This window comes from Castor canadensis, chromosome 7 (assembly GCF_047511655.1).
Source record: "Castor canadensis chromosome 7, mCasCan1.hap1v2, whole genome shotgun sequence".
Lineage (NCBI taxonomy): Eukaryota > Metazoa > Chordata > Mammalia > Rodentia > Castoridae > Castor > Castor canadensis.
This window is the reverse complement of record NC_133392.1, coordinates 27668262-27695000: the sequence shown is the minus strand read 5'-3', so window position 1 is coordinate 27695000 and position 26739 is coordinate 27668262. Positions and strand designations below refer to the sequence as shown.

Genomic DNA, 26739 nt, shown 5'->3' with positions numbered 1-26739 from the left:
CTGAGCCTCCAGAACCCATTCCTATCCCAAGTCTTGTGTATATTCTCAGGGAGCTCTGGGAACACACTCAACCCAATACCCAAAGAGGCTTAGCCACATACCTGGTCCAGCTTGGGCATGGTCAGATACACCATCTCACAAAGTCACATGCCCTGTCACTCTGACGCATGCAATAACATATCACCTGTCATATATAGAGACTTACATAGTCACACAACTTTGTCCTCTCTCACACACATGACACACAGTGACATCCCATGTCTAACACCCTGAGTCCACACATACCCTGCAGCATACACCTGCACATCTTCAGAGCCTCCCTGGAACTCTGGCTCCAAAGGAGATTATCCTGAAGTTCTCTCAGGATCCTTGGAACCTCAATCCTTTACTACAAACACCACTTTGCCTGTCTCCAGACGCCCCCCCATATCCCTCCTCCCCTCCCTGCCTCTTCATTTCCACACCCCAGTCCTCTCACTAGACATCCTGTCCCCCTCCCCCAGAGAGACCCCTTTTATCTCCCTCAGATCCTGTTCCCCAGGGTACCGGCTTCTCACCTCCTTCACTCACCTCTCACCCTTGTCTCAGTCATGAAGATGGTACAACTCCCTCCCAAACACCACAGGGTGCTGACCCTCCAGTCAGCAACTTAGACATGCCCAGACACTTGGGTTACCTTCTAAGGAGACGGGCTCAAAGAGGCCAAACTGTTCCAGGACCTTGACAAACAGAGCGAGGACCACCAGCACAGCTACCATCTCCAGCCCTTCCAGGTTCATGATGGGTCTGGGGCATGGCCCCCACCAGGCTCAGGCTCAGACACACCAGCCAGGCTGGCCAACTCACACTACCTCCCCCTTAGGCTCCCCTGCCCGAGTAGGACCGCCCTGCAGTCTCTCTCCCTGTCTCCCGCCCTGGGTCTCCTCCCTCCCTTCTCCTCCCACCTCTGCCCCACAAGCCTCACAGCCACAGCCACTGCCTCTTCCTCTTCATGGGGCCATCTCAGCCTTTGGATGGGCACCTCCTCAGGAACCTTTGGTGTGAAGAAGATGGATCAGAGGAGGGAGGCCGCCACCTACCTCTGTCCCTAAGGAGAACTTCCCCCAGATGCTCCACCCCACGGCCACTCGTGCCACTGGGAAGGGACAGAGGGAGGAGCTGTACTTAGAAGGCAAAGAAGGATGCAAGTGTATGAGAAAATATGATCGGCACATAGGTAAGTAATAGAAGTATGGCTCGAATTTGTTATAAGCATTTGGGTGTTCTCCCGAGTATATATTCCTAGTTTTGTCAGTATGGGAGTGTGTATGTCCCCTCTTATGTGTGTCTGTGTATATTTACTTGTGATTGTGCAAAGGAGTGTGTCACAAAGGTATGTATTTCTTGTATGGTTGGCACAGGTCATGGTGTCTGTGGTATACATGTGAATGTGAGGGAGTATTTCTGAGTGTACATGGGGGTGAGATGTGTGTTTTAGTAGGGCTGTGGGTTACGGAATGTGGGTCTAGTTTGGTAGGACATAGATGTGTTGTGTAATTGGGAGAATGGGTACATGGTTGTATAATTGTATTGACACGGAATTGTATGAGACTACAAGGGGGTAGAGAGAGGCAGTTACCTCTTCTGTGAGGAGGACACTGCCAACATCGGTCACGGTTGCCATGGAGAGTGTGAGGCAGGAAGCACTCTCTTCCCACAGGCCACAGACAGTGAAACTGAGGCCCGAGGGAGAAAGGATTAGTCCACTAGCCTGGGCAGATGAAGGCTTCCCCTTTTCATGGCCCTCCAGGGAGGGGACTTTTGTGACAAAGAGACATAGCTCTTTGGGGAAAGGTAAGGGGGATTATACTTTTCCTCACCTTCTGGCTGGGACTTCATCTAGGAGACACTAAAGTTCAGCCTGCTTCCTGGGTACTGGTATGTTGATGGAGAAACCCAGGGTAGGAAGGAAATCTGAATCCTTCATGGCAGTCCTCCTCCCCTGGGCATTCCTGCAGTCCCTCCTTTTTCCTGCTCCTTCATGGTGGCAGTGGTGGTGGTGGGGGAAATGCATGTGTGTATGTGTACAGGGGTGGGAAATGCACATGTGCAGAGCCAGTAAGTCACTAGACAAAGACTTCTGAGTTAATAATGCTTACCATTACTACCGTGGCTGGCTTAACAGTGATTGAGCATTCATTATTTACTAGATGGTGTGCTGTATGCTTTACAGATGTTATCACACTAAGAATTCACAATAAATCTACTGTTATCTCCCCATATAATAGGTGGTGAAGCTCAGTCAAAGACAGGTTGAACAAATCTAGATTCCAGCCTTAATTTTAACCCAGTCTGACTCTGAGCCCTTTACTCTAAAGCACCACACTACACTGGCTCCCTTATTTAGAAAGTTTGTCCTCCCAGGAGACTCAGTTTAGGAGTACTGACCCAAACTGGAGCCCTTCCTCTTGTGTAGCTCTCAGATGAGTGTGTCACAGCCTCAACTGTGGGATGGGGATCATTCCTTATCTATCCAGGATGACTGATCTGCAGTTCTGCATGGCCACCACTGGAGGTCAGCTGTCCACCTTACACCACATCTTATACTCTTTCGTCTTTCCCAACTCCCTAACCCTCTGGGAAGGTGTCAGAGCAAGGGTATGTCCTCTGCAGGCTTAGTCCTCTAATTACCCACCTACTCTGTGGTGGCGGCAAAAGGGGAGTCAATTTAGAAGTTGCTTTCAAAGTCTGGCGCCGGTGGCTCACGCCTGCAATCCTAGCTACTCAGAAGGCAGAGATCAGAGGGATCATGGTTTGAAGGCTGCCCAGGGAAATAGTTCCAAAGACCCTATCTTGAAAATACCCAACACAAAACAGGGCTGGCAGAGTGGCTTGAGTACCTGCCTAGCAAGTGTGAGACAGAGTTCAAACCCCAGTACCACCAAAAAAGTAACCAAAAGTTGTTTTCATTCTTTCAGTTTCTCACACCTTAGAAATTACTGATTTACAGGTGAAATCAGCAAATATCTCCCTATAACTGTCCAAATTCAACTTCCTCTCCTTCATCAACAGATCCCTTTGTCTCAGCCAGTTTGGCCAATTCACGGTGCCCCAAAACACACCAAACTCAGTCTTATCTCTGTGCCTTTGCTCTTGCTCTAACCTTTCCATCTGGATGTCCTCTCTTCTGCATTTTCTCTGTCTTACAGTTCCTACCTATCCTTTAGAGTCAGCATAAATTCTCTTCCCTTTGGAGCCTCCAGTCCTCAGAGGTCTATCAGTTACCTGAATTCCTACCAAATTCCTTTTTGAGCCCTCAAAACTCAATATCTAACTTTGTAATATTACTAATGGGAACAGTAAACAGAGGTGGTATAGCATGAGAGATAGTTTTGTGGGTTTAGGTGCCAGACTCCTTGGGTTCAAATCTCAGCTTTGCAACTTGTAATTAACTGGGTGAGTTCTTAGCTTCTATGTGCCTCAATTTTCTACTCCATAAGGTTTCTAGCTGGTATAACTGAATTAATACATAGAACATTGTTGGAATAATGCTTAGCACAGAGCAATTGCTGAATAAATGTTAACTTTATTAATAACATACCCCCTCCATAATTCTATAGCTATTGATAGTTCACAAAGTGTTGCCACAAACATTATCTTGATGGATTCTGATGACAACCCCATGTGGTAGGCAGTGAATAGTATTATGTACCTTTCACTGGTGAGGTAAACAAAGCCCAGAGATATAAAGAGACTTGTTCAAGGTCACCCAAGTAAAAAGTGATAATGTAGAGATTTGAACCTAGTTCTTTCTGAATTGGTACTGTTTCTTCAACTAGATTCCAAGCCCCTAGAGGGCAAAGATGTTTAAAAAATTGGACAAATTTAGTGCCAGGTGGATATCTATGGAATAAAGGTGAACCAAACATAGTTCTAGCTCTCACTAGGTGGGGAGAGACATCCCCACTGAGAGAACATAGGCATCTATTCATTCAAAAAATATTTGTTGCATGCCTCCAGTGTGATAGGCACCATTCTCAGCAGGTCATTAAATAAGTTATAGTAAAAGTTTTCTAATTGGGAAGCCAGGGAAAACTTAGGGTATCTTATCTTATCTTTTTTTTTTTTTCTTTCTTCATGGACCTGGGTGAACTCAGAGCTTCATGCTTCAAAGCAGGCACTCTACCACTTGCACCATGCCTCCAGTCCATTTTGCTCTGGTTATTTTGGAGATGGGGGTTTTGCGAACTATTTGCCTGGACTGGCCTTTACTCATGGTCCTCCAGATCTCAGTCTCCAAATAGCTAGAATTACAGATGTGAGTCACTGGTGCCTGGCACATCTTTTCTTTTGAGCTGTATTTCTGGTGTTGGGGATCAAACCTGGATGTTATGAGTGCTGGGCAATTCATCTATCATTGAGCTATATCCCCTTACCTTTTTGAGACAGGGTCTCACTACATAGTTCAGTTGGGCCTTGAAATGTAGCTTAGGCTGGCCTCAAACTAACGATCCTCTTGCCTCCATTTTGTGAGTTGGTTCTTAAAAGATGGCAAAAATGAGCTGGGTGCTGGTGGCTCACATCTGTAATCCTAGCATAGATCAGGAGGATGGCAGTTCAAAGCCAGCCCGGGAAAATAGTTCTCCAGACCCTATCTCAGAAAAACGCTTCATACAAAAAAAAATAGGGCTGGTGGAGTGGCTCAAGGTGAAGGCCCTGAGTTCAAGTCCCAGTACCACACAAAAAAGAAAAAAAAGAAGGCTAAAATGCCAATGGCCCATCTTAACAAAAGGATCAGCACCTTGTATCTTGGATACCTAATATGTATTATGTAAGTTAGTCCTCATAATAAGCTTGAGAGGTAGGATTTATTATTCCTGTTTTTATCAGGACCAGCTCACATGGTCCAAGTGAGTATATCCATTTTGCAGATGAATGAATTGAGGTTCATTGAGTGAGTTTTCCAAACATAATAGTTGATATAATGATAAAGAATGATTCTGACCAGAGCCAGTAATCTGTCAGATCTCTCAGGCTAACTCTCCAACTGGTGTGGGGTGTCAAGAAGTCCTGGTGACAATAGCTCAGTTTATATTGAGGGAGCTAAGGGTGATTTAAAAAAAAATAGAAAAGGATCAGATTCCATGAAGCCTTGAATGTCAGGTAAGACTATTTAGATGGAAAGAGGTAGCATAATTCTGATGAAAAAACAAAAACAAAAACTAATAACACCTTCCTGCTGATTCACATATGGACAGATTTACAAACCTGCAGCCAGTTGTCCTGTCCCTGGACCTTCCTTTTTCTCTCTCAGTCCCACGCTTAACTCTCAGAGACCTTAACCCAGCCTCACAAGAACTCTTGATCTTAAATCTAGAAGGCCTTGGGGGCTGTTGGTATGGCTCAAGTGGTAGAACACTTGCCTAGCAAGCATAAAGCTCTGATTTCAAACCCCAATATCTCCCGTCTCCCCCGCAAAAAAAAGGCATTGGGTGGACAGGGCTATCAGAAGTGAGAGAGCAAGTTGTTTTTCAGCCTCTCCTTTCTCCCCACTCAGAGACTTCTCAAGTCTTAGAACTCTATGACACTTACTTAGATTTGACTTCCTTGTCCTTGTCCTATGTAGCTCTTCACCCAAAGGAGTGATTTTTTTTTTTTTTTGGGTATGCTGCGGATCAAACTGAGGGCCTTGCACATACTAGGCAAGTGTTCTATCAGTGAGACTAATTCCCAGATCCGGGAGTGAAATCTTAATGAAAGCACTTCAGGCAGAGTGACAACTCCAGGCAAAATGTTAGGGCATTAGGTTAGCCCTTCCCAGATTTTCTCAACCTTATCACAAAGATACTGCTATCAATTAATCCTTTCCCACCCACAGTTCAAACCTAGAATAATACTGTCTGTGGAGGAACCCACCCTATGCTACTTGTTCCCCCACTGTTAACCCATCAGTGAAGACTCCAAAGTCCCCCAGACCCATTCCATCCCCAGCTAAGCTAAAGACACTGCAGCCCCCAGCTGCATTGGGTGATTAATGACCTCCCTAGGCACTGGGGCTATTTTGGGTCCTGGAAGTCATGCCTGCAATGATTGAGAGCTGGCCTTGCCTGACTCCAGCCATCTGTCACTGGAGACAAGCCCAAGTATGGGTTTGGGGGACACATGTTTCCCACGAGACCTCCAAGCATGGTTCTGGCTCAACCCCATCTCTCCTCCTTCTGGGGATACAAGGCAAGGAGTGGCCACAGGCCCTCCAGGGGCTCAAGGGGAATCACATGGAGAGCACCAGAGAACTACAGATTGTGGAATGAATGCCAAAAGACCAGGCTGTTTTGATCTCCTTGAGGCCAAGTGGGGAGGTGCTCTGGACCCTGACCAGGCAGCTCCAAAGAACCAGTGGAAGTTTGCACAAATCTAAGCAGTGCCATATGAAACCCATAATCTGCACATCATAAGTTCCACAGATTTCACACCAAGGTATAACTTCCTAAAGGTTATACAAGTAATTTAGTGATTCAGGAACCCCCAACCCAACCCTAGAGCATAGAACCTGTCATGTCAGGTAATCCCAGGGTTGTGCAACCCCAGGATGCACAGTCCCAGTGTTCACAGCCACAGGGATAAACAGCCTCATTAATGCACAACTTAGTAATGCACAATGCCCTTAGCACAGACCCCTAGAAATAGACAAAACAGTGACAGACAATCCTTATGCCACACAAGTCTATCCATCCTGTCATGCATGAACTCCCTAGCAGAATTCATGCTGCTTTAGTCTCATCTCAGGGTTTCTTTCTTCTGGATACCGATCCATCATTTAAAGAGTCGTCCCCCTCCCCCAACCTAAGCAATGCACTAAAGGGCTGCACCTTTTCACAGCTCGGTCGCAAGCTTCCCTTCTTTGATCTTTGTGCCCTGCCTTTTACTTAAACCCCCTCATCAATGAGAAGCCCTGCCCCCTCCACCACAGTGAGAAGAGACCTGATGCTCAAGAGTTTATCTTTTCCTTCTGCTGTGTAAGAGATCCTATTCCTTGCCCCACTTCTGTCAGGGAGCTTACCTGTTAACCCTTTTATTGAGGACTCCTGCTCATTCACTCCATTTCTGTGAGGGGCCCTTCTCCCTAACACTGAAAGGCTCCTATCCCACTTCACTCATTTTGAGGGATTCTGCCCCTCCCTTTCCTTCCTCATACCTGGAGACAGAGACCCAGTCACCAGCTGGTAAAGGGATCGCGCTGCCTGCCCCAACGGGCTCCGGCACCTGCGGTGGCAGCGGTTCATGGCTGGGCTGAGAGCTGTGGCCAAGCTCCACCCACAAGACCCGGGGCAACTGAGGCGGTCACCGCCCCCATCCGTGTGGACTCTGCGAGCGCAGCGCGGGAGGGTGGGACTAACAGACGGAGGATCATAGACTCTCCCCACTTTCTCCTGACCCGGTCACGAAGCACCTGTCCCCAAAGTTTCCTAGACTGGGAGGAGGGAAGGAGGGGCGGTGCGTACTCTTCTCTCGGCTTTCTCCCCGAACATCTTCTGGATTACTGGTGGGAAAGCCGGGAACACATAATTTTTCAGTCAGAGCCAGATGAGGAATTTTATCTTTTGTTGCCCTTCTTCACTACCTCTTCCGCCTCTGCCTCCCACCTCCGCCCCGAATACTGGCATAGAGATGCTAAGGGGCAAAAGGACATAGTTGTCATGGCAACTCCCCACACTTCCGTACTTCTGGACCAATGGGAGAAAAAGCAGGAGCGAAGAGAAAAGCTCCAAATCCCTTTTCATAACTGTTTTTTGTCTTTCCGTCTTGGTCCAACCACCTGACCATCATACACTAGACTCCAGCCAAATGCATCAAGTAGAAGCTCAATCATCCCTTAGTCTCTGCCCCGATCCCTTTCCTTTACCCATTTCCCAAAGGAAATCCTTCCAGGACGCCCTAAAGCCTTCAAACTTCTGGGGAAGCCAGCAGAAGAAATATAGTCCCAAACTACCTACTGCAATCCCCCTTTTTTCCGCGGGGGGGAGATGAAGATTGAAACTTATGTGTAAGAAGAGAGTCACCTCTGAACTCCGTCCACATTTTGATCACTTGATCTGGCGACAATCCCCACTTGGAATATTAGTTCCATACGCATGGCTTCTCTATGCCACGCGGGGGCGCTCCACTCTAGAGAACCGACGCTTATGGCAGAGGGACCCAGCTGGTTCCAAGGACCTGAGCGCAGGCCCGGCCAACTGTCTCCTAATTTCTCCTGTCCGATCTCTTCTTCTTCTTCGATGAGGTCACCAGTGATTTCAACCTTTTCCTACTGTGCTGCCCTAATAAGCGGCCCCGTTGGGCTGGGAAGACCCGAAGAGTTAGATGGACTAGGGGGTAGGGTTGAGAACTTTCCCACTCCCTGCTTAAAGTCTTCCCCAGCTCGGTTTTGAGCTTGGGATGGGATTGGGGAGGGAAGGCTGTAGGGCAGCATCCAAGATACCCTCAGACATAACTTTAGGGCCTCTCTAATGGGCTGGGATGACGGAGCAGAAGACTACCCTCGTATCTGATCCCAGGAATCCCGCCTGCACAGGGAAGGGAAGGGGAGGCCTGGAACGCGCTTCAGCACCGCGGACAACAACTCCCCTTCAGTCTTCAACTCTGGCAACTGGTAGAGCTCAGCAAGGGTCAGTCTGCGTTAACGGTGTGGTACTACACCATTTGCCTCCCGTTATTGGATAGTTTTGAGAGGAGAGATCCCAGTAGTCCTATTTCTACTTCTCATGTGTGGAGCTACCTACAGTGAGGATATTGATGATTTGGACCGTGATTTAGATGCTTGTCAACATTTGATCTTCTTAATAGACTGTCAGCAGGGAGGTAAAACAGGCAGAAAGTAGTGTTCTCCATTTTACAGATAAGAAAAGAGAGGCCAAGAGAGCAAAAGTCACATAATTGGTACACTTCTGTTCCTGACTGACCTGAGGCAGCACACCTTCAAATACAAGTGATTCCCCACCTCCACCCAATCTCTTCATTCAAATAGCCTAGTAGGGAGGGGATGATTTCACTAAAGGGGAGAAGCAAGGCAAGAAGAGGACAGGGGGCATGGCTCATAGAACACTTGTCCAAGGCCCTCAGTTCAAGCCCCAGTACCAGTAGGAAAAAAAAAAAAGGCAGGAAGCAAACACTGACTAATGGGGAATGTGGTGTTTATGAGGGCCTCTGGGCCCTTACTGCTCTCAAGGATCCTGAGCTGTTAGTAGGAACTGAGTTCGTAGTAGAACTGGATAGCAGATCCTTGGAGTTCATCCAGCTCTGAACCACATCTGGGGCACATCTACACTGTCATGAATCTGGTGACTGCCTGAGTGAATGTTCTCCCCTTTGGCCTCCCCAGGTCACTGAGTGGGGAAGAGACATTTACTCTTAAGGCACCACATCCTAATTCCCTCCTCTATCTCCAGGTCTTAAAGGCATTCCATTCAGGAAGGACAAGGATCATGGCTGCCTTCCACCCTTCCAGCTTTGTTTCAGCCTCAGGACACACAGCTTCCCTCCTCCCACTCTTGGAGTTTTTAAGGAGGTTGAAGAATGAGACACAAAGCACACATGTATATGGAAATGTACACAAGGTGGCACAGTCACCTTCACAAACACATGGATCTGCCTACGAAACCCAGGAATACGTGAATGCACAGATGTATTGTTCTCACATACCTTCTCAAAGTGGGAAAGAGGATGCCTAGGCAGCAAAGTGGTTGGGGGGAAAATAAATAGAGGCTCATTGCACTTTCCAGGCCTAGAGATTCTGTCTCTAGCTCTGCAGGAAGGTAAGAGGAGGATTTGTTTTCTCTGGGGTTTGGGTGAAGTTCTGAAAGGGTTGCTGGGGAATAAAGGAGCTTTGGTTGGAAGAATGAGCCAAGTAATTTTTTTTTCTAGGGTGGGGTGACCCAGCACTAACCAAAGTCTCCCTGCAGAGGTCAGGTACTAGAACCATAGGGTGCTGAGCCAGTGTGGGCAGCTGAACACTAAAGTACCTCCTTGGGTCCACCTGGGCTACTTGCAGAAAACTTGGGGAAGTAGTGGGGTGCATTAAAGACTCCCATCTGCACCAGGAAGCCAGAGAGGCAGCAAGGATAAGAAATGTCATGAACACTTAGTCCCACTGCAGGCATCACACATGAAAGTACGCAATCAGCACCAAATGTTATTAGAACCCACATAGTTTCACAGTCACAGAATACAGCATAACCCACTTTAACAAATGCTTGTCCAAGAGGCTCATGATCATAAGTCATATAGACACACAACGTAATGGGAAGTCCTGATACAGTCTGATGGTCACATGCCACTTCACACAGAATCACACACTCAAAGCACATAGTTGAACATATAACAAAGACACATGGTTAAAACAACATCAGTTACAACCAGGGTCTACACAGCCTCACTCAAAACATTTGACAAGATCATACAATCACACCACCACACACAATCACAGTCACCCTAGCTGTCACCAAGCCCAGAGCACATGGCAACCAGCTGTGGGAGATGTGTATGTGTGTGTATATATATATATAAAATATATTCATATATATATAATATATTCGTGTACATATATACAAATATATTCATATATGTAAAAAATATATTCATATGCATATATATAAAATATATTCATATATATATATATATATGGACACACATAATAACGGCACTCAAAGCACGTAACACCTCCCACTCTAGACACACTCCCAACCCTGTGTCACACACACCCACACCTGCTACCTCGCCACACCTGCCCCACCTGCTCCCCACCCCCTTGAGACCCAAGGCTTTGAACTCCAGGGTCCTGCCTCCCAGTTGGGAAGGGTACCTGGGAAGGGGGCAAAGTGCGGGTACTGGCCAGGCCAGAGGTCAGAGAGGAGGAAGGGTCTAGATGTATGGAATCCACCCACCCTCCCGTGACCCGAGTGTCACGGACTCACCCGTAAGCTGGTCGTAGGAGCCGTCCAGATCTCGGGAATCGGACAAACTCTCCTTGCGGCCCTGGCCCCGCATGGCCCCCGGCGCCCCACTCCCGCCTGGGCTGTGGGAGGGGGCGCCGGGTGGCCAGAATAGGGCGTTCACACGGCGCCCCCTGGCGGCGTAACGCGCTGCTGGGGCTGGGGGTCGGGAGAGTAGGGGCTGGGGCTGTTTGGGGAAAGGCCGGGTCTAGGGTCCACCTGGGGGTCCCGGGGCAGGAGCAGGAGGCTTAGGCAGCAAGTGAGCGCAGAGCCGGAGGCAAAGCAGAGAGGAGCGGAGCTGGAGCCCAACCGCCTCTCCTCCCACCCCCTCCCCCGGCTGTCACCGCCGCCTCCCCCCTTTGGCGCTGCCGGGATTGGTTCCCCCTACCCCCGCCCCCCACCCTCTGCTGTTTGGAGGAGGCACCCGGTGAAGGGGTGAACTGGAAAGTGCCGGGAGGGAGACTAGCTCTCAAGCAACTCCACGATCCAAACCTGAAGCCACCGATCTCTCGGGTGGGGGAAACAGCAAGGCCAGAAAAGGCCCCACTATGAGGAAACCCCTCCTCCCCCATTCTCAGGCACCCCTTCCCCCAACATCAGTACAGTCTGGCCAAGCCAGAGCCTGGAGTATGCTTGAGTCCCCTGTTGGGTCTGTCTCCTGTGTCAGATCCTATTTTTTCTGTTGTTCTTCCTGCCGTGGTCTCAGCCGTCCCCACCCTTTCAAGCGCGATGGGGATGCAGAGAAAAAGTCAGCCGAACCTCTGATACAGGCTCATTGCTGTATCAGACGCTGGATGATACCTTTTCTTCTTCCAAGTTCCAGCAGGACCCCAACTCTCCAGGGCCCTCTCTCTGGGCCCCATTCAGTTCCAAGGTGCCTTTCCCTTGATGTAATGACCCCCCCCTTGGACAACTGGGAAGGTAAAGGAACATTGTGAGTCAGGTCAGTCTCTCCAGGATTTTCTTGCTCTTTTCCTTCAACTTCTCAGCCTTTTTCTCTTTTGTCACCTGCCTTATCCTAGATTCTTATTTTGCAGCAGATTTGGGGAGCTACTGAGGATTTAGGGATTCAGGTAAGGATACAGAGTGGGAAAGAAATACCCCTTCCTTTAAGATGAGCTCCTTTTCTGAAGGTAGGGGGCGCACAGAACTAGGCTTCCTGTGTCCAACTTTCCCCTCAATGCTTTCTGGGATCATAGACCAAAAGCCCCCAAAACTGCCATAGGATGGCGGGGGGTGTGGGGGGATGGATGGTGTTGGGTGGGTTTCCATGACTGCCTGCTGATCAAAAGCTCCAGCTAAAGTGGCTTCAGTACCTTTAGTCTCTTCAATCAGGTTTAATTTCTAACCACTTGATTCAGTCAACTCAGCAGGAGTTGTAGGAATTCTGGCTTAAGAAGGGACAGGCAGCTGTAGGAAGAATTGTTTTTGGAAGAAATGTTATGCTCCTGGCTCTGTAGAAGCCTCCATAGACCTGGCAGAGAGGCTGGGCATGGACAGAGCATGGGCAGCTTCTTTTGCATATGCTAGGCAAGTACTCTACCACTGAGCCATAGTCACAGCCACTGAGCAGATCATTTGGAGGTTTTCTGGGAGAGGATGGGGACTCTTATTTGGAATTCTTGGAATAGGGGTATATGAAGAAATTAGCCAAGAAACAGGCCTTTACAATGGACAGCAAGGAATCCTCTGTTTAGTGCCCCATGTCCTAGACCTGCCCTGGTCCACGTTATAGAAAAGACTGGCAGGAATCCAAAAACCCAAGGAACTGACTGATTTAACACTTTTAAGTTTGGAGATAAGAAGTCTCTTTTCTTTCCTTTTCCACCATGAGAGCAAAAAAGGCTACAAGTTCTGAACCCAACTGGCCTCCAAGAGACCCAGACGAAAAGCATCTTTAGTTCATTTATTTGTTTACTGACTGATTACTGATGGGACTGAGGTTTTAAACCAGTGCTTTGTACTTGCGAAGCAGGTATTCTACTGCTTAAGCCACACCTTTAGTCCATTTTGCTCTGGTTATTTTAGAGTCATATGAACTATTTGCCTGGGCTAGGCTTGAACCATGATGCTTCCAAACTCAGCCTCCCAAGTAGCTAGGATTACAGGCATGAGCCACTGGCATCTGGCAGAAAAGCATCTTTAAGGGCAAGCTGGGGGACCCCCTAGCCAGATGGGACCTGCACCTGTAAGATTACCTTAACTCTTTGAAAAATAAGGCTGGGCAGTAAAGAAAAAAAAAAAAAAAGACACTAAAAGACGGTATCACACAAATCAATTTTTAATAATTTCAATTTGCCTTGAGCTCCAGATCCAACTGCTCTGAGGTTTTATCACCATGGTGGGAAACACTAAAGCCTCAGGCTGAGCTATCCATCTAGTGATCATTGATCAGAGATGACCCAGCCTGTGATCTCTTAAGAATCTGTATCTATGCATAGCAGTCTGTTGGTGGATTCTCTAAAACTAGCACATTTTTGTACAATCAGAACTCTGGTTCCCAGGGAAGGCAAGTATCAGGCTAAATAAATACCAGCTGGGAAGGTCCCAGACCTGCTTTCACTATTAAATTCTTGCACGTGCTTTGATTCTTTCTGTGTTGCTTGATCCAGGCCATTGTAGGGGCTTTAGAAAATGTTTTAGAAAGGGAAGATCTTAGACCAGCAGCTATTTTGGGGGCAGCTGTAGGGAAGGGAAAGCCTACAGTGGTCCCCTAGAAGCTATCCAAAGGAAGAACCACAGCCATCTTCCCAAACATCAGAAGATTTGCCAGAGGTCTCATCCAGAATATGGGTATATAAGATGGAGGCCTCCTTGCCCCTGGTAGGTTCTATCCTTCCCAGGCACCACACCACAGCAGGAACAGACTCCTCTCCAGAGGAAATTCTCAGGCAGGCTGGATGTAAACAACAGCAGGGTGAGGGGGTGGAACAAGTAGAGGGGAGCTCAGCAGAGGCTTCCAGTGGAGGGGGTGGCTTGGGAGGTGGGGAGGCTGCTGGAAAGGAACCAGCCAAGTAGGCACCTTGAGGGCTCCAGAAAACCTGTCAATGTTTATTTCACACACACCTTTAAGACAGTTTAAAATAAACTAAAAATGAAAGGCTAAAGTTGTTAGCCTATTGTGCTGATGAGTCAATGGGCTGGAAGGCAGGGGAAAGCTAATGGTTACTCCTGGGACCAAAACTAAAATCCAGAAAATGGTGGTCGGACAGCAGAGCACTTATTGTGCAGACTCCAATCGAATTTAGAAGAAAAGGTGCCCCATTCCTAACCCTACACTAAGCCTCAAGTAAGGGTGCTAATGACTGGACAGAGTGCCAACAGGGGTAGGAGACACAGATTCAAACCTAGCTCAGCCTCAGGCCCAAAGGAAGCAGGATGTGGCTCCAGCTATATATGAGAGTTTATCTGTTTTCAAAAGCCAAGGAAGGTCATTGGCCTTCAGGGTGTTGGGGTCACCTGAGGCTTGCACTATCAGCTTCTGAAAATTAAGTCACTACAAGTTCTAATCTCAATTGGAGATATGAGGGGGTATCTAAGGAGTACAACCTGGATGTCCCACATTGTTGGACACCTCTCCCTTTGCCCACCCATTCCTCCCCATAAGAGGACATCCTTGGCTTGTCCTCACTGTCTAAGTTCCACTGAAGTTGAAGTGTGGCCTTCACCAAAAGACTTCGTGTCTATGCTTCTCTCCAACTTTGGAGGCAGCCCCTACTCCTCTTACTCCCCTTCCAGCCCAGTAGCCTCATGGGTAAGGGCAGTCAGTGGCTCTCATGTGGGTGTGGCCTCAGGAGATAGTGGAGAACTCCTTTAGCAGGACCTCTTGGCTGAGTGTGTGGAAAGCCAGGTTTCTCCGGACGTTGGTGCTAATAGATCGAACCTGGGAAAGGATGAGGGAAAGTGGGAGGGCACAGGCAGAGAGAAAAAAAGGAGACAGTTGGTTACAAACACCAGAGGGCAGTGTCCAAGGCACAAGGCACAGGCCTGTATTCACAGACAAAGCGCTATGGAGAAGGGCTCAGAAGTCCAAACTCCCAACTCCCAACTCTGAGAGGTTCAATGAGGAATCTAGCAGACTCTGCAAGGAGGTTTGCCCATGGAAAACAGGTGTGTACATTTTAGGAGAAACAAAAGAGAGAGGGAGGAGAAAAAGAATGTATGTCTGTTCTGGGCCCTACAGACCACAGAGCTTTCCTTCAGTTTCTGCTTTGCTACAGGAAAGTTAATGAAGTTATGAGGCATGAAGAAGAGGAAAGGGCAGCATGACAAAACAGCAGGTAAGTCAAGCTCACTAGCTCCCAATTGGACCAGACCCACATTGCTCCCCTGTGCCAGAGACGGAGAACTAAGGCAGAGGCAGTGCCAAAGAGCATCAAGACCTTGCTCCTCTAAATTCTCCTTCGCAATCCTCTTTATCTCCCAATAACTTACTCTTCATTAATTGCTAGTTCCCAGTAACCCCTGGCCCCATTGATATAGACACTCACTGACCATCCCATAAAAATACTCTACATGCTATCTCTACACTAATGACTTCCCTATCCTCAGAAAAATCCTGAGGAGTGTCACATCAGGGTCTTGTGCTAATTTAGCACAAGACAATCTAAAATCCAGCTCCTTCACCACAGACTTGGCAAGGCTAATAGAAGTTCTGCTCAGAAGATGGAGGTCTGACATGGGAAGTGGCTATAGAACCTGTGTGTTCTGGTCTCAGTCTCCAGCCAGGATTTTTATGTCTACCAAGCAGACAGGGTGGCACAACTATAGGAGGCTGAGTTTTTCCTGTGAGTAGCTCTAAGCACAAGGCAGAGAAGGACAATCAATAGGGAGAGGCTAGTTCTGTGGAGATGCTGTGACTGGGAGGTGGAGTAGGAGGCAGCGCAAAATGCTCGCTGGCTCTGGGAGGCCAAACGTAGGGACTGAGGGAAGCTAAGTGATTACAAAGTGGGAGTGGGCATAGGGAGTGAAGGCTGGAGAATTGTATTAGAAGACACACAGTTAGGAAGAAGTGGTTGAATACAAAGAACCCATTACTCCCAGTTGCTCTAAGAACAGGATAAGGAGGAAGCAAGGAGCTACAGCTGCCACTGGGAATGTATCTCAAGCCCCCGGTCCAGTTGAAACTGTGTAGTACTATCTCCATGGTTGTGGGAAGGGCGGGCAATGCCATCTCAGGAATACTTTCTTCTCTCACTGCCCTATCCTGAACTGCTTTGGAAGAGAAATTGCATACCCAATCCCAGCAGACCCCTCTAGTCTTGTTTTACCATACTTTGACAAACTGAAGTTGTACCCTAGATGCTCACCTGCACAGTAGAACCCAATGGCTGGGACTGGGCACCCAAGAGATATAGGGAGAGATGAGGCCAGGACACTCACCAACTCTTTGAAGAAGGCAGCTTCTTTGTGCTGCTCAGAATAGCGCTCATATTGGTCCAGGCCATCCTGCAGCTTCAGTGTGAGAGTATCATAGTTGGCTCGTACCACCTCTAGCACCTGGGGGAAGTCAAGGGTCAGGCAGGGTTTCAGCCAGGATGCTTGTGTAAAACAAGCAGGCAGGGTGGTAGGGATCAATTCCTCTAGTTTCTAGGACCACTTTCTAATCTCTTCATTCTCTACCTTTCCTGACCAGCCCAGCCTGGTCACCAAGGCTATTTATTCTGGCTATGGTAAAAGAGCATAAGAAGTGACAGAACAGCATCTGAGGTTACTAGTGTTCCTGATACCATAAATGTGTTCTTAGTGCTATCCTGAAGCTTCCTCTGGCTAGGCTATCATATTGAATAAGACTCTGCCAATGTCTCATTACTTCTCCCTGAGAACCACATTTCTTCAGTCCTGGGATGTTCCTCAGCACCATCTGCCACTTGTTTTCATCTCTCAATGCCAACTCAGTCTTCCTATCTGTAGCTTGGATAGAACTTTTGGGCATTCAAACCTTGGGGTACAGAGGACACTTTCAAGAATAAACTGAACTTTTGTTCTGATGAGGAGTCTTCTCAACAATGCCTCTCTGACTTCCTTTCCTTCTTCCCTCCCTCCCTTCCTTCCTTTCGAGACAGGGTCTTGCTATGTAGCGCAGGCTGGCCTTGAACTCAGAATGTAGCTCAAGCTGATCCTCCCTCCCTCCCTTCCTTCCTTCCAAGACAGGGTCTTGCTATGTAGCCAACGCTGGCCCTGAACTCAGAATGTAGCCCAGCCTGATCTTAAATTTGCAATCCTTTGCCTCAGTCTCCTGCATGCTGGGATTACAGGCCTATAACACCACACCTGGCCTGTGTGTGTGTGTGTGTGTGTGTGCGTGCGTGCGTGTGTGTGTGTGTGTGTGTGTGTGTGTGTGTTTAGTGCTGGGGTTTGAACTCAGGGCCTATGCCTTGAGTCACTCTACCAGCCCTTTTTGTGAAGAATTTTTTTGAGATAGGGTCTCACAAACTATTTGCCTGGGCTGGCTTCAAAAAGCAATCCTCCTGATCTCTGCCTCCCAAGTATCTAGGATTACAGATGTGAGACACTGGCACCTGGCCCCTCTGACTTTCTATAGGGACACCAACCCGGCCTCTCTGACTTTCTATGGGGAGTGAATTCCAACTTTTACCAACTCTGGGAACCTTGGATATCTGGTTAAAATGGAAGGACTACCATATACAGGAGTGACTACATCAAATTAACAGAAGTGAGATGGGCAGAAAGGAACAGCCAGGAAAGGGAATTGATGGTTCACCTTCATTCTGGTAATCTGAAGTTACCTGACCTGCAGGAAGGCTATGGCATCATGGAACACTTCCTGTTCAGTAAGGAACTTGGGGGGAAGTGAGTGATGAGGAACTTGGCTATGGCAGAAGGTAGGAGATGAAAGGGATAAGCCAGAGTCAGGACAGGTCAGAGGGATTGAGGATCGACTCAATCAAGGTACCACTGTATTGTTCCTTCACCTGTCCAATCTTGTGCCAGGACAGACTTCACGTGATGGCAAACACTCCTGCCTGCCAAGAATTCCTGAGGTAAGAGAAAGTTTGGAGGACATAGAGAAGGCTGTGTCTCTATGGGAGAGTCTCTGAGTTTGGCTTTGAAGGAAAGGGACAGCTAAGGGAAAGGTCTTGCTTGTCTTCTTCCCTCCAGACAACCAGATTCACAAGATCATTTTGTCTGCTGTGTCCCACAGACCCTAGTACAGGCTGGTTCCTCTGCTTCTAATTCCATTTGTCAGCTCTGTAGGCAGGAGGACTGGTACCCAGGAACGGCAGTCACCCACAAAGTAATACAGTGCCTCTCATGCATGTGGGTTACACCCACATCTACAGCCAGGGTATTGGACTCAGAAGTGAATGGTTCAAGCCCAGGAAAAAATGCAAAATTCCTCAGAGATGGTACTAGCTCCCAGAAGGCAGACAAAATAATATATACTTGATTAAGCTCTGAAATCTGAGCAGCATCAGTGATCCCTATGACCCAGTAACTTGGGTTTGGCCTTTGTTGAGGTATGGCAGGTGCCAAAAGACAAATACATGCTAAAGCCAACTGCTGAGAAAAAGATGCAGTAAGTGAGGAGATGGCTCTACCTTCTGACTACATCTAGAGAGCCTCAGGCCTCATATAAGGATACCTTGATCACATGGGCATTCTCTTGCCAAGGGATAGTGGAAGGTCTTGCTTTGAACAGGGGAAGATTTCCTGTCAGTTCATCTAGCCTCTGTCTCCTGCCATCATTACTCCTCTTTTACCCACAAGAGAAGACATTTTCAGCTTGGGTCTGGAACTCAACCCATTCAGACTTGAGTGTACTTACCTACTCCGGGACTTTGTTTTCTGAAGGTTAAGATGTTAGGGCCATATTCCATTTGAACATCAACATTAGCCTGGGACATGGCAAGGGTAGCACTCGGGAAGAGAGCAATTTCCCAGAAACCATCCCTAAAGGCCTTAAACTTTATCATAATTTGCAGTCTTGGTATCTGGCTTCTTGACAATTCCAATGACCCCTCCCAGGTTGAGATCACTTCTCAAGCTATCAAGTAATAGTCTACTATTAGAGCCCACCTTCCTTATCAGCTATTTGGGTTGTGGGCTTCCTAGACCATTACCACCCACTACCCACCCCCAAGGTAGCTTCAAAGTCAGAAAACCACCTATAAGATAATTCTAAGGAATCCTTATGCTCCCCCCCACCATGACCCTCAGTAGATAGGAACATGGGTCCTGATAAGGGCCTGAAAGTTGAACTGGGAGCTTTCACTCTCTCTCATTCTCTCTTCCTCTCTCTCTCTCTCATTGGTACAGGGGTTTGAAGTCAGGGCCTCATGCTTGCTAGGCAGCTACTGGGACAACTCCTGGGACTCAACAGTAATTCTCTTCATAGCCCAGGAAGTACCTACCTATTTTAAACTGTCCTGAAGGTCCTATGGCCATAAGTGGTTCTTCACCACAAAGGAACATCTGCATTCAAGTGGAAGACAGGATAGACAAATGGCCTTGTTTTTAAAGATTCTATGCCCACTTCTTTGCCTAAAAACACTTTGCCTCACATAGGCCAGGAAAAAATGAACTAGGCAGGATAAGAAAAGGTGATCTAAATACCTGCTCCTAAAATCTCCAGAGGGGAGAGGCCTGATAAGACACCAAAGTCATTAAGAACATGGGCTGTGAGGTCTCAGGCCTGAATTTTGGTCTCAGATTGACCACTGATTAGCTATATAAATTTATCCAAGTTTTTCTTTTTTTGGCAGTACTGAGATTTGAATTTACGGCCTTGTGCTTGGTAGGCAGACATTCTACCACTTTTGCCACACTGCAAGACCTTTTCCCTTTGGTTAGTTTTTTGAATATGGTCTCATGTTTATGCCCAGCCTATCTAGACCACATCCTCCTATTTATGCTTCCCATCTAGCTATGATGACAGGCAGGCACTATCATGTCCAGCTTTTACTGGCTGAGATGGGTCTTAAGAACTTTTTGCCAGGACTGGCCTTAGTGAGCCTCCGATTTCTTCCTCCTGAGTAGCTAGGATTACAGGTGTGAGATACCACTCTTGGCAAATTTCTTTAATTTTTTGAGCCTCAGTTTTCTCATCTGTAAAAGGGAGATTGTTGGGAGCCGACAGGTGTATAGAATAAGCTACGTGTTTGAGTTTGGCACAGCCCCTAACTGCAGAAGGGAGCAAGCTTAGTTATGCCCAGTAATTTGCATGCTTGGATTGGCACAGCCTCAGCTGCAGAAATGGGCAAGATGCAGCATAACTGTTTTTCCTAAGATGTTTACCTTCAGAGAGAAGCTGTCACAGGTTTCTCCTGTTCCAGATGATTACAATGTCATGCCCCCTCCCCCAATCACCTCTCCATATTTATTGCCTCTCTTTATTATATATGGTGTTGCAACTGTATATAATAAACTCACTGGAGGTGAAGGTTGCTGGTGTGTCTCCATCAAAGCACTCAGCCTACCTGGCCCCAGCTTTGCGCATGTTTGGTCTTCTGTTTGTCTTTTCTGGCATCTCCTGTCACCCCTCAGGTTTCTAGGACAAGCTCATGTGGGCCACGAGAGATGGCGCCCAAACAAGGACTTGACTGCAGGGTATTAATTAACTACGGGGGGAAATCAAAGCCTAAGATAAGGAGACACTCTCTGAGGGGCTTGCACATAATAGAGAAATGAAAGATAAGCAAGAAAAAGAAAAATAAGCAAAGTTAGAAGGAGAGTAAATTGAATACAGTCAGTTGTAAAAACTTGGGAAACTCTATACATAAGGCTTTAAAAAGCTATGTTAAGAACATAAGGTTTAAGAATTAAATATTAAGTGTTATATGGTAGGAGAATTCTAAGGTAGAAATTACACTATAGAGTATGGTAGAGATTTACGATAGAGTGGTAGAGCACAGAAGTAAGAAGTAAAGCTGGGAAGTGGGACTCACGCTCAAAGCAGTCATACAGGAGTGTGAGAAGCAGTAACAACATGCTGTGGGCAGTGGAAGCGCTCAGCCAGTAGCCCCACCTTAAAAGTAAAGTTCGGTCTGAAGATTCTGATTCCGTGTCAGGAGGATGCTCAGACCCATCAAGTATGGGGACCCATGCATTGCAGGGTTACCTCCATGGGCCAAGAGACTTCTCTTGTGAAGTGTCTCCTACAGGTGGCTAATAGAGGTTTTACCTTGTGCTTGAGAGACTGGATCCTAATAGCCCTGGCATACAACAGGTTTCAAAACAACTCCTTTAAATTGGAAAATGGGTTTCATTGGGAGCAGTAAAAAAAAAATAAAAACGGGGAGATGGGGGAGCAGATTAAAGCCTATGAGAACTGGACACAAGCAAGGCAAGATGCAGTTAAATGCTTTTACCTATAGGCCGAGAGAGGCACAGCCCCCGGCCACAAAACAGGGAAAGGCAGAACAGCTGCATCTCCTAAGCTGTGTTCAGAGAAGCAGGACCGCAGGTTTCTCCTGTTACAATGTCATGCCCTTCCCCGTGGCTCCACCCTGTTTGCTGCTATAAAAGACCCCTGAAGGGGGAAGAGGGGCTTTTGCCTTTGGGGCTTTACGGTGTGGGAAGATTTTGGAAAGGAAAAGAATTATGGAAGGGCAAAATTGCTGAAGGGAAAATGCTAAAGAGGGGTTGATAGAAAGTCTGCACAGAGAACTTTAACATAGGCTTTCAGAAAGCAAAGCTGAGAAAAAACTTCATGCATAGGCCTTAGGAAAGCTAAGGCTAAAGAAAACCCAAAGATAACATGGGACAGTGCACAGTGCAAGTCTAAGGACCAAGACCTTAAGAGTTATGTTTATGCAGTTTTTAGGCACAGCTGCTGGTTTGCAAGTTTGAGCACCAAGGCTTTGAGACAGCTAAAGAGAGATAAGACAGTGCAAACCTGGGGGCAAAAGACTTTAAGAGCAATTAAGCTAAAGATAAGCTAAGAGCAAACAGGGGACAGTGCAAGCCTAAGGAAAGATGTTTTAAGCAAGTTTTTTTTTTTTTTTTAACTTACTATAAGTGTAAAGTTTTATTTCTAGGCTCTCAATTCTATCACACTTGTGTGTGTGTGTTTTGTTTTTGTTGTACTGGGGTTTGAACTCAGGACCTTACGCTTGCTAGGCATGCACTCTACCACTTGAGCCACTCTACCAGCTAAGCAAGGTTTTAAAGTAATTGCAAGGAGTAAGGCCTTAAAGAATCAAGACAGAAAAAAAGAAGCAATTAGGGTTGTACACCTCCACCCAAACGCCCAACACACCTGACCCCAACTTTCTGTCTATCCTGTGTCTTTTCTAAAATCTCCAGTCGCCCCCAGTTAAGCCCAGTTAGGTCCAGTAATAACCAAGGAACTGAGAGAAAACCTCGCTCCAGCAAGGAAGGGCGTGTGAGAAACTGCGCCCTCCACCTTCAGGGGATAACACTATCTACCTCATAAGGCTAATGTGAAGATGATTTTCTAGTGTTTGGTGCACAATGAATAATCAATAAATGCCTACTAATTTTATAATGAAGGCCTCTTTCTGATCAGGGCCTCATACATCTTAGATTCTGGTGTAAGAGGAAAGTGCATTTCCATATTCAATCTGAAACCAAGCCTCCAACAAGTATCATAGTGGCCTGAGTATAACAGTGCATTAGCCAGAAGTCAGAGAATGCCTAGGATCCTCTGCCAACCTTAACAGCTTTGGCAGTACAAGGGATACAGATTATAGGAAAGAAAAATTGAGTAGAGAGGCCCCCAAAAGGCCTGGTTTTGTATGATATAGGTTGTGAAGCTTTTAGCCACATCATTAGGATGTCATCAATGATGTGAAGGACATCCCAGGACATGAGGCTGGTTCAAAATTGTTGACAAGAAATGGGGATATAGCTCAGTGGTAGAGCACTTGCCTAGCATGCCTGAAGTCCTGGGTTCAATCCTCAACACTACAAACAAATCAAAAGGGGAAAAAAACCCCTTAAGATTATTGACAAGGTTTCACATACATATATACCTTTTCCTGAGCATGCACAATATCCATTCCTTACAGACTATTTAGAAGTCAGTGCCCCATTTTTTTTTTTTAAAGCAGAGCCTTTGATACAGGAAATACTTTCTAACTTAAAGACCATAGCAAACAAGAATCACCAAGTTGGAAAAATTCCTAGTGATGGCTATCTAATCTTGATACCAGAAGGCTTTGCCCCTATGCCTGAAAAACTGTTCAATCTCAAGTCCATTGGCCTGAAATCCCAGCTGAGGACTACTAAGAGGATATGACCTGACAGCAAACTTTTATTCATTACCTTCTCAGTTCGAACCGACATGTATGACCTACTTGTGGACGCATGTATGGCTGTCACCAGCCCACTCCCAACCAGGGCACTGTGTATGGTCTGCCCTTACAGGCCAGGCTGACAAATGAGGATGAGACCAGAAGACAGCAACAGACAAGTTACCAAGATTTATGGAATAGAAAACAAACACAGAACTCATCACAATGGCAGTGGGGCCGGCCATGGGGTGCTGATAATCCTAGCTACTTGGGATTCTCTGAGATTGGGAGGATTATAGTTTGAAGCCAACCCAGGCAAATAGTTCTTGAGACCTCATCTCCAAAATAACCAGAACAAAATGAACTGGAGGTGTGGCTCAAGTGGCAGAGTGCCTGCGTTGCAGTTCAAACCCCAGTTCCACGATAAAAAGACAAAAAAAAAAAAAAAAAAAAAGATGGCAGTGGGTAGTAATGGAAAGAGGCTATTGGATCAGAAGCCTGAGTTCAAATCTTGGTACCATCAGTTATATGACCCTGACCTGTCTGACTTTTAGTTTCCTTAACTATGCAACAGTCATAGTAATATTTTCTTATAACATTATATATGTATTAGAGATAATAACATAACATAAATCTAAAAATATAAATAACAGGATCTAGCAAATGGAAGGTGCCAAATGAGTGAAAGCTACTAAGATGAAAACAAAGAGGAAACATGGAAATAGAAAGTAGTTGATATATTCAAATAAGATGAATCAGCTGGTTAAATGGTAGAATTACCCCTAGCACCTGAGGGCAGTGACATGGAAGGCAGTCATACCTCGTTTTGCCAAGATGTTACTACAGGTATAGAGCCACAGAAATAAGATTTCTAGAAGGAATCTAGATCAAATCCCCCACTTCACAGATTTAAAAAAAAAAAAAAGATATTCAGAAAGACTGTAAATTGCCCAAAGCCACAAAACCAGGATAAAACACCAATTTAATGGTGTTTCTCTGCTGGCAGGCTAGGCCAACCTGGGGCAAATTCTTGAGTTTATAGACTAAATGTGATCTTCAGATACCAAACAATTCAAAGACTCACTCTTAGGAAGTGGGAAGTATGATCTACAGAGAGAGGGGAAGTTAACCTGAGGAAGACCTAGTTTGATGTTTAAGTTTTAATGAGTACCAGGCTCCTCAGGGCTCCAGGGCTTGTCATTTTCACCAGTAGCAATTGAAGACCCTCACAACCCTGTGCATAGCTGGTGCAAACCATTGCACTCCAAACTCATTATTAGCAAAACCTGATTTGGGCAGCTATTTTGATTACTCAGTACTCATTTAGAAACTTAAAATTCGAGAGTCTTTTGAATTCAAGAGACTTTTGGACTTAGTCATCCTTTAGTCTTCAGGCTGGGGATGAGTATTAAAAAGATTTAATATATTCCTTCCACAATAAAAGCTCATACCTCAAAGCTACACTTCCATACTCCCAAAGAGACTAAACATTCTGTTCCACTTCCATGCAGTTCTGCTTTAACCCTGTCAAATCCCTAATCATTGAAAAATAAAGCTCTGGGTGCAATGAAACAGATATAGGAGTTAAAAGGGAATTAGAAGGAAAAAAACGATAAAAGAACTTTTTTAGAGGGTATTCATGAGAAATCTTTATCTTTCCTACTGGACTCTATAATTTTTTTTGAGACAGGATCTCACTATGCAGCCCAGGCTGGCCTGTAACTTGAGATCCTCCTGCCTCAGCCTCCCAATTGCTGGGTTTACAGACATGTACTACCATGCCTGATCGTGGCCTGATAATTTTATCTACTTCATTTATTCACTCACTAGTTAAGAGTGCCACATTTCTCCCACAAAGCAGGAAAGACATCCTGAGGAGTCAAGCTCTGAAATCTCAAACAAGAGCATCACTAGGCATAAGTCTGGATTATGCTCTTGTTTCTCCTTTCCATCAGTTAGAGAGGTCTGAGCAGGTTCAGTATATTCTATAATCTGATGAGGAATAAATAATGAAAGAATTTGGTTCATGGCAAGTTGAGAAATGTTTTTCCCTCACAGTTTGAGACACACCTATCCTGGAGTTCATAGAACCAAGGCCTGAATACTAATGTTTACTCTCTATGCCACTGTTCACTGCTCTGAAGTCCTGGTCCTAGTATAATGCCCTATTTTTAAAAGAAACTATGAAGCATACATACAGTAGGTTTTCACTAATGGTCAGTGGCAAGTGGAGCACTAAAGAGAAGAGAAAGGTTCAAGTAGCTGCATGTTGGCAGTTTTTACAGTAAATCTAAGAGTGTGATATCCTTTTCATCATCCATTTCTTAGCCAGAAAGGATGAAGCCTTTTTCTTTATAATACTAAGTAAACTTTCTCAAATTCAGAAGAAGATACCTTTTCTTATGAAAATGAGAATGACTTACTCAGGGCATTGTCTAATTTCCTCTGGAATTGTAATAGGGCGGAAATGCTCTATAAACTTTGGCAAAAGACTAAAGAGAAAAAGAAATTGTGATATGCTATTTTCTCTGAAAGGACTTAACCTAGCCTAGAGGAAGACTTAACTCTTCCTCTACTTTCCTAAAACCAGAATCTCCTCAGAACTGATTGTGTCTCCCAATGAGGAAAACCGCCCCCTTTTTTTTCTCTCCCAGAAGCCAGAAAGGTCTGTACCTAACTTTGCCAAAGGACAGCCTCTCAGTGGAATTCTAACAAATCAAGTGGTAGTCAGATGTTGGAGAGTTTGAAAGGGGAATTCTGATGAGAGAGAAACAAAAGCCATTTCACCATCTATATTCCAAATTTAAGATGAGTTAAAGCTAATCAAGTAGCACTGAAAAGATGTTCTGCAAGTAGAGACCCTGGCTGTAGGTCTAGTTGTAACTGGGTACTGAAAGTTTTCAACTAACACCTAGTATTTTCAAGGTGGTTATGAGTATGGGTCTAGCTGGGTATGGTGGCACATGTCTGTAATCCCAGCACTCGGGAGAATGGGGCAGGAGTAGGATCTAGCTCAAGGCCAGCCTCAGATACATAGAAGTATGGCTCTAAAGTCAGCCTGCTTAGACTTACATTCCCATCTTTCACTTACCAGAAGGTATAGCTGCATATGCTTCAGTTTTTTCATTTTTAAAATGGGAAAAACAAGCCGGGCACTAGTGGCTCACATCTGTAATCCTAGCTACTCAGAAGGCAGAGATCAGGAGGACAGCAGTTCAAAGGCAGCCCAGGCAAATAGTTCGTGAGAACCTATCTCAAAAGAATGCATCACAAAAAAGGGCTGGAGGAATGGCTCAAGGTGTAGACCCTGAGTTCAAACCTCAGTACCAAAAAAAAAGAGAAAGGAATAACAATACTTTTTTGGACCTGAAGTTGGGAAAAATGACTTAGTTCCATAAACAAGCAAACTCTCCCCATTCCCCCTAACATTTCCAGAAGATACCTGCATCCTACAGGTTTCCCAGTGTGGGATTTGCATGGAAAAAAGCACATATTATCCTAGGAATGGTGCAATAGCAGGCGCAGACAGGGAGAGTGGCAGGCCTTCTCCTGAA

The 26739-nt window shown here is 46.2% G+C and overlaps 2 protein-coding genes across 12 annotated transcripts in view; both read right to left on the bottom strand.

Moving 5' to 3' along the window:
* The window catches only part of Kcnip2 (potassium voltage-gated channel interacting protein 2), an 18355-nt gene extending 7052 nt beyond the window's left edge, over positions 1-11303 (bottom strand). For 6 of the 8 annotated variants that reach the window (XR_012449647.1, XM_074078461.1, XM_074078458.1 and 3 more), the window contains exon 1: positions 10950-11303. Coding sequence is in view for 7 of the 8 variants with exons in the window: in XM_074078461.1 (XP_073934562.1) it covers positions 10950-11022 (73 nt within the window). In the remaining variant the exon portion in view is untranslated. Of the gene's footprint in view, positions 1-676; positions 885-7174; positions 10502-10949 lie in introns of those variants that run through there. The other 2 variants (XM_020171232.2, XM_020171235.2) reach the window with 2 other exon arrangements.
* Positions 11304-13227: 1924 nt separating this feature from the next.
* Armh3 (armadillo like helical domain containing 3) overlaps positions 13228-26739 on the bottom strand; it is a 158859-nt gene continuing 145347 nt past the window's right edge. For all 4 annotated transcript variants that reach the window (XM_074078457.1, XM_074078455.1, XM_074078456.1 and 1 more), the window contains 2 exons: positions 16350-16466; positions 13228-14850 (listed from right to left, as the gene is read on the bottom strand). In XM_074078457.1, coding sequence (XP_073934558.1) covers positions 14758-14850; positions 16350-16466 — 210 coding nt within the window. In that variant the 3' untranslated portion in view covers positions 13228-14757. The remainder of the gene's footprint in view (positions 14851-16349; positions 16467-26739) is intronic.